Source organism: Meles meles, chromosome 6 (genome assembly GCF_922984935.1).
Source record: "Meles meles chromosome 6, mMelMel3.1 paternal haplotype, whole genome shotgun sequence".
Classification (NCBI taxonomy): Eukaryota; Metazoa; Chordata; class Mammalia; order Carnivora; family Mustelidae; genus Meles; species Meles meles.
This window is the reverse complement of record NC_060071.1, coordinates 73651391-73659615: the sequence shown is the minus strand read 5'-3', so window position 1 is coordinate 73659615 and position 8225 is coordinate 73651391. Positions and strand designations below refer to the sequence as shown.

The 8225-nt window shown below is 36.6% G+C and overlaps 1 protein-coding gene across 2 annotated transcripts in view; it reads right to left on the bottom strand.

Moving 5' to 3' along the window:
• Positions 1-1289: 1289 nt before the first annotated feature.
• Positions 1290-8225, bottom strand: part of AP4E1 (adaptor related protein complex 4 subunit epsilon 1) — a 59957-nt gene continuing 53021 nt past the window's right edge. The window contains exons 19-21 of one of the 2 annotated variants that reach the window (XM_046009214.1): positions 5416-5606; positions 3282-3439; positions 1290-2232 (exon numbers count right to left, since the gene is read on the bottom strand). In XM_046009214.1, the coding sequence (XP_045865170.1) occupies positions 2072-2232; positions 3282-3439; positions 5416-5606 (510 nt within the window). In that variant the 3' untranslated portion in view covers positions 1290-2071. The remainder of the gene's footprint in view (positions 2233-3281; positions 3440-5415; positions 5607-8225) is intronic. The other variant, XM_046009216.1, reaches the window with a different exon arrangement.

Sequence of the window (8225 nt, the reverse complement as noted above, 5' to 3'; positions counted from 1 at the left end):
CTACTAATCACTTCAGCGGAAACTCTGACACCCTATTTTCCACTTAGTGAGTTCAGAAAGAACAAAAATGGCATGAAGTTCCCCGTGGCAGGCCAAAACGACGTCCCCGCGCTAACCTACCATTACACGTGTCCCACCATTAGACAGCTCTGCCGGCCAAGCCATGTCTTTCATGACAACTGCCGCTGCCACCCCTGAACAATCTTACAGCCAAGCAGCACTATAGTTCATTGTAAGCTCTCCCAGGCGGTTGTCCGTCTGCTTGCTGGACACCTTATACCCACTGCTCCATATTCAACCCAGCCTTCATGATCACACAAACACATACAAGTAAGGGCGCAAAAAAATTAGAGCACCTCCTTTGCCATACACTACTCTCCTCTACAAAGTGAGAGAATACATCTTATTTCTTTGTCAGAGTAAGAGCAGAATTAGGGGGGTGTTGGTGACAGAGGTAGAAATAAAGAAGCTGATAAGTTTAGCCCCCAGTGTCCACTACACCCCAGAGAGAGCCCATTCCCTTCACTACAACACTGCTGGGAACTTGAAGATGAATCTGATCTTCTACTCAAAAGGAAATTCCAGTCACTTATCATTGCTCTTATAGCAAGGTTTCACTGCATGTTTTTAAAAAGCATAAAATTAACAAGGTGCTACCTTTTTAAAAACAAATAACTTTAATATTAATTTTTTAAAATAGCACTTGAGTTTTTAGGGAGGAAAACACTAGACATGAAAAACTAATGAAATCTATCAGCTCTGGGGACTCCCCTTAGTATCTGTATCAGTTATGATTAATGAGATAATTTAAACCGAATTCCACACCTGCATGACAAACAGTACCAATTAACCAGAGAATTAACTGCAAGGACTTAAAATTATATTACCAAAACAGTATCCATGGTGAAGTGTCAGAAAAAGTGAAATAATAAATATTTTCCACAGCACCATAAGATTTTATAAAATACTTACTATTTCAGTTTTTAACTTTAATGTACAATCTCAAGATTGTGGTCCATCATTCATAGTAGGTTTAACCTCTTTTACTGATAAGAGTTCTGACAGAGGCCATAAAGGCACAACTAACAACAACAAAATGTTATATTTTACTGAAGAATCTGTCTGGTATACTTAAGCAGTCACTGCTTTGGTTTTATCCACTGAGTACTAGTGGACTCAAAAAGCCAGTAAAGATGGCTTTGCCATTTGTACTCACAAAATTCAGCTTGTCAAAAGGACCTAAATGGACCTAAATGGACACTAAGATATTCACCATAACTAAAATGTTCTTTTATATCTGTTTGTTTTAGTACTGTGTGCTCTTATAGGTTGTGTTTCCACATGACAATATTTTGTAAATGGCTCTTGGTTTTTAAAATAAGAATACAGTGATTCACTTTGAATTTTAAAAATAAATGCAAGTGGGAAAATAAAAAAATTTTGTAGCCAAATTATCTGCAAGTATGTGTAATGAGTTATCCACAATAAAAACTATATCACAGATTGAATCCCCCCAATATCCAGCATGCTCATGGATCTCCTAAACTGTTAGTGTGTGCTGTGCCAACTTTGTTCAGTACTGATTTAAGCAAAACATAACTGAAAGTAATGACCTATCAAAAAGCTTACTGCATTCCAAAGCCAAATATGAATTAGGTCTGGGATTATCAATGCCATGTCTGTCTCCCTTCCATTAGTGCAGAAAACTGAGACTTGGCTTTACTACAAATCAGCTAGCACTAGAGGAAATTTGCTATAAAATTATTTATAACAAAATAAATATTTTCAGTCCCTCTACACTAAGTGACATATAAATCATTAGCAATTTATAACATTAGTTTAGGTCACTTTTTGGGGACCCAAACATACTGTACAATCCTGAGTAAAAGGTTAAGGATACAGTTCCTTGGGGATCTTTCTTGATCAGGATTCATAAAGAAAACACATAGAACCATAGCTTATAATAAGCCCGTTTTCAATAGAAGTACCAAGAGTTCTTTTTACTTTGGTAAGTACGTTTATCTATGTAAACCATTTATTCTGATGGAGTAAAATATAAGCAGAGACTCTGCTAGGATCCCCCCATCACCTTCTGACACTGATACAGTAAATAGTCAGGAAGAGTAGAGCAGGAGGATCTAAACCACAGGGCTAATACGTCACCATGAACTCGAAAATGCAGCAAGCAGGGGATGGATGGGAGCAGCTGACAGGCCAAAAGCCCTTCATTGCCTACAATAAAACAAAAATTAAAAGTTCTTTAAGACAAAGGGACTTAAGTAGACATTTCTCCAAAGAAGGTATATAAATGGCCAACAGGCATGTGAAGACATTCAACATCACTGATCAGTACGGAAATGCATTCCTACTCATATATAAATATATATATATGAGTATATATATATGTGTGGTGTGTACACACACACACACACACACACACACACACACACACACACTCATATGTATGTATAACAACCACTGGTGAGGATGTGGAGAAATTGGAACCTCTATGCACTGCTAGTGGGAATGCAAATGGTACAGATGCTGTGAAAATGATATGGCAGTTTCTTCAAAAATTAAATATAAAATTATATAACCAAAAGAACTGAAAGCAGGGACTTGAACACAGATTATCTGCACACTCACATTCACAGCAGCATTATTTCTAATAGCCAAAAGGGGGAAGCAACTCAAGTGTCCATCAACAGATGAAGAGATAAACAAAATGTGGTACATTCATACAATGAATAGTAAATAGTGTTCAGGCTTAAAAAGGAAAGAAGTTTTGACACATGCTACATGAATGAACCTTGAAGACAGGCTAAATGAAATAAGTCAGTCACAAAAGGACAAATATTGCATGATTCTGCTTATATGAGACACCTAGAATAGTTGAATTCATAGAGACAGAAACAAGAATGGTGATTGCCAGGAGGCAGAGAGGAAGGGGGAATGATGAGTTAGTGTTTAAAGGACACAGAGTTTTAGCTAAAGAGGAAAAAGTTCTGGAAGTGATGGTGGCAATGGTTGTACAACAACGTGAATGTACTTAATGCCAAAGAACTGTACACTTAAAATTGGTTAAAATGGAAACTTCTGTCATGTGTAACTTACCACACACAAAAAATTACTTAACAACGTCTGAATAACACACTCATTTGAAAGGTACTCATAACAGGAAATACAGCTCTACGAAATCGGATACTCATAGAGCTGATTTGTGTTCTGACTGTGAGCAAGCCCCTATAAACACAAGATTGCCTTTTCGTAACTCTACGAACCTATAATCTCAACAACATGAAGTCTTAGTTTCTGTTGCAGGGTCTTTAGGGCAGAAGGCAGAGCAGCTTGAGATTCTGATACTTTAACATTTTGCTTCACATCATTTGCGAAGGATAACCAGAGTTTGCCAAAGTTTTCAGTTGAGATTTTTAATGGCCTGAAAATAATTTTTATAATTAGATTTATGTCCAGAAGAATGAAATAATTCTCAACAAACAAATACATATCAAATAACTCATGGGAATAGAACGCAATCTTTGTAAACCTGGGTCCTGCAAAATTTATATTTTAAATTAACTATGATTAGAATGTTTATCGTCCTCCAAACTGATGAATATTATATATATAATACTGAAAAAAGATGTTATTAAAGTGTAGATGTCTTTTCAATAAATCACTCAGTTCTCTCTTTGTCTAAGTATTAGTAATTTCAGTAAAATTTTACCAAGTAATTTCATGAATCATTTAAACATAAAACTTTCATGTATACTTTGGATTTGGGGATAGTAAGACACTATCAACATCATATACAAGAGTATGAATAAAAGGATCTAGCACCTTATGTAAACTAGACCAAGGAAAGAATTTTAATAAATGTATTTTTGAAAACGGTTCATGAGGAGCGTCTGGGTGGCTCAGTGGATTAAAGTCTCTGCCTTAGGCTCAGGTCATGATCCCAGAGTCTTGGGATAGAGCCTGCATCGGGCTCTCTGCTCAGCAGGGAGCCTGCTTCCTCCTCTCTCTCTGCCTGCCTCTCTGTCTACTTGTGATCTCCGTCTGTCAAAAAAATAAATAAAATCCTTTATTGAAAATAAATAAATAAATAAATAAATAAATAAAAAAGAAAACGGTTCATGAGACTGAAGATCAAATAGTGAACATTGGGTCTCTGGGGGTAGAATTTTAAGGAACTTTCAAATTCTACTTATATTTTTCTATAGTATTTGAATTTTTATAATAATTGCACACTTATTTTATAATTAGGAAAAATATTTTTTAAAGATACATAGGATTTTATTAATACACACTGAAGAACTGTTTATTGTATATATTGTACTTTTTCAGGTCACTAGTGCTTACCATGGGATACACCTTTAGTCAGAGAATATAAGTTTTTAGAAGGCTGGATTCTATCTTATACAGCACATATGCAGAAATATATTCTTTGAAAGAGTGACAGACGTGTTTTTACTAAAAGATTTTAAAGAGTAAGTAAAAATTATAGCAGTGTAACACAAATGAATGGGTAAAGGTTAAAAAAATTTTATAGATATTCATTGGCATTCTGCGATCTTGGTTCAGGCAACCTTCAATTTAAAAAATGCTTGAATGCAGTAAAATATAGGGACACCTGGGTGGCTCAGTTGGTTAAGCAGCTGCCTTTGGCTTAGGTCATGATCCTGGGGTCCTGGAATCGAGTCCTACATCAGGATTCTTACTTGGTGGGGAGCCTGCTTCTCCCTCTGCCTATTGCTACTCCTACTTGTGCGCTTTCTCTCTCTCTCTCTCTGACAAATAAATAAAAATCTTTAAGAAAAAAAAAAACAGTAAAATATATCCATAAAACCAAATGAGAGCAGAAGAGTGAAGAAGTTATCTTCAATTATTCTGATAATACTGAATAGTGTCTAGTATAATGCTAAATACTGACAATATCTCTAACAGAAGTTTAATAACCTTGAGTAATTTTCTTACAGATCTCTAAAGCTTAGTAAACAGATTTTATGAAATAATTATTCAAATAAATGAAATATAAATGAGAGAAACTTTAAAAGCTTTTTTTAAAAAAGCAAGGCAGAATCTCTGAAGTTATTTCAGCTTAAACATTACTTTAATGTTACTTTCTCTCAGAGGTTTTCCAAGATTACTACTCAACCCCAGCCTAAATCAGGTCCCAAATTATAATTGCTCTTCGTACCATTTACTTTCTCTTCACAGCACAATTCAAAATTAGATATGCATTCATGTGATTGTTTAATGTCTCTTCCCCAGACTGAACACTCCCTAAAGGTAGGGACTGTATATTTATTATACTCCCTAGCACCTAGCACAGTGTTTCTGTCCAGAGAGAAGCCTAATAAATATTTGCTTAATGAATGAATAACTTGAATTAACTTTGCAGAAGATATTTACCTAATGAAATCTAATAGTAATAAGTTTACAGAAAATTCTAGCTGAACAGACGGAGTATCCATCATCTGATAGTTTATAAAACCAGAAAGATTGCCTTCTGTAAAAGGTTCCTCCATCTGCACGCTATATTGAAAGGTTTTGATGCTTCCTGCTTCTACTGGGGGCATGCAGCATCCAGGTTGCTCGGTGATCTGTAAATAAAAATAATAAAGATACTGAAGAAGGGATCAATACAGACTATCATATGAATACCAATTTTCTACTTTATTGAAGTGATACAAAAACACACTACTGTAAGATGCTGAAAATAAACCACATCATGAAAATTCACTAGCACAGATAATTAAGAAATCGTATATATGTAAAAGATATGTAACAAATTGCACTAAAAATCTCTGTAAAATATAGCAACAACTATATAAAAATTATTAAACTTGTATCTTTCGGTTCTCAATCCTGGCTAGCACCAGATGTTTAAAGCTAGGAAAGTTGGCGCACCTGGAAGATTCAGTCAGTTAAGTGTCTGCCTTCAGCTCGGGTCATGATTCCAGGGTCAGGTTCTCTGCTCAGCAGGGAGTCTACTTCTCTCTCTCTCTCTCTCTCTCTGCCCAGCCCCCTGCTCCTGCTCTCTTTCTCTCTCTCTCCTCTCAGATAAATAAAATCTTTAAAAAATTAAATTTATTTTTTAAAATCCCAGGGGAGTTAAAAATGTGTATATAAACACACAAACACAGGTGTCTTCCCTTCTCAATCTATACACTTACTCAAGCTACGGGGAAAGAACTCAAGCAACTGGATTGGATTTTGTTTTGTTTTGTTTTAATTTCCTTAATTTTTTACTCATGGTACCATTACCACAATTTACAGGGCAATATACCTGATATAATGAAAAGAATAAGAAAAAGACAAAGCTGCAACAGATAAAAGACCTTAGGAATGTACATCTAATTGATACCACATTGCATTAATCAGTAATTGCACTTTTGCAAACTGCGGCTGTGACAGTCCTGAACAAGAAGATTTTCCTATTTAAGTTTAGTAACTTTTCTGACTTTGGATCATCATTCCTTCTGTGGCAAATTTTTACAGTTCTTCTGATGCATTTGGGACAACTGTCTCAAAGTAACCTGTAGCTTTCCTGACAACTCCTCGCTCCTCTCCCGGCTAAGAACTGTAGCCCTTTTCTTTTGTTTTTTTAGAACCTTCTGCTACCAAATCCACCACTTCCACCACGAGATCCATAACCATCACCATTGGAACTCCCCAAGCTTCTTCCAACAAAACTGCCCCCCTTCATGGGTCCATAATTTGATTGCTGTTGTCCACTATAACTTCCAAAATCATTATAGTTTCCACCACCACCACAGTTACCACCTCCAAAATTTCCTCCTTCATTGTGACCATCATATCGACCACCATCACCACCATTTCTGCCTCTTTGGTATCCATATCCTGGTCCACCAACACCTTTGCCTCCTCTACTACTATAACCACGACAATCACCACAGTTGCCACCATCACCTCCTCTATAACTGCCTCTGCTGCCACCACCTCAACCACCATAACTTCCTCTTCCACCAAAGTTTCCACCATGGCCAAAGTTAGCACCACCTCCAAAGTTTCCTCCACGACCCATGAAGTTGCCAGATCCACCTCCATGACCTCTTTGTGATCCAAATGACTGCAGTTCTTGTTTAGAAAGGGCCTTTTTCACTTCACAATTACGCCCATTAATAGTGTGATATTTCTGAATAATTTTATCAACTGTATCATGATCATCAAAAGTTATAAAAGCAAATCCTCCTTTCTCTGTCTTCCATAACTTCTATGGTTTCAATCTTGCCATACTTTTCAAAGTAGTCTCCCACATTATATTCTTCTGTATCTTCTTTAATACCAACAAAAATTTTCTTCACTGTTAGATGGGTACCAGGCTTTACAGAATCCTCTCTAGAACAGCTCTCCTTGGTTCCACTACACGCCCATCAACCTTGTGTAGTCAGGAACACATTGCTGCATCACCTCTTCAACACGAGAGTAAGTCACAAAACCAAAACCCCTAGAAAGTTTTTGTTTGGGGGTCTCTCATCACCACACAATCTGTAAGTATCCCCCATTTTTCAAAATGTTCTGTTAAATTAACATCAGTTAGTTTCTAAGCTCAAACCACCGAAAAACAGTTTTCTCAACTGTTCTGGTTCCTTTGGATCAAGGCCCCCTCCTCCCAGTGGCAGCAGCAACAGCTGGAGTGGGGCTTGGGGATGGCTGGGCAGCAGTTTTACCTGCATTTTGAGGCTGGATTCTCTTTCATTTTTTTTAAGTTCCACTGGTGATCTTAATGCCCATCTAGAGTCAGGAACTTCTGCCCTTGTCAGTGGTTCAGGCAATAACCCATTCAACACATTTTAGCCCACAGAAGAAATGGAGTCCATCTTGTGGAGTAACTCACTGATCTACTGGTCAAATCTCATTGTAACTCCACCAAGGACACCCATATAATAACGTAATTAAACATTTCCAGAAATCACAATCCCTAAAGCTAGGGAAGAAATGCAATTGGTGCCCAAGCACTCAGTACAGAATAATAAATCAATGAAAAGAAAAAGGCAGCAGACAATATACATATTTATCCTTCAATATTCTTACTCTTTGATGTTCTGCTTTGTTAATCTGAGAACTTTGTCTCAGTGTTTATAACAAGAATGAATGACACATTTAAAGAGTGCAAAAAAACCACAAAATACACACTGAAAATAATAACACAGTAACACATACCATGTGCCAAGTACTGCTATAAGCATTTTACAGAT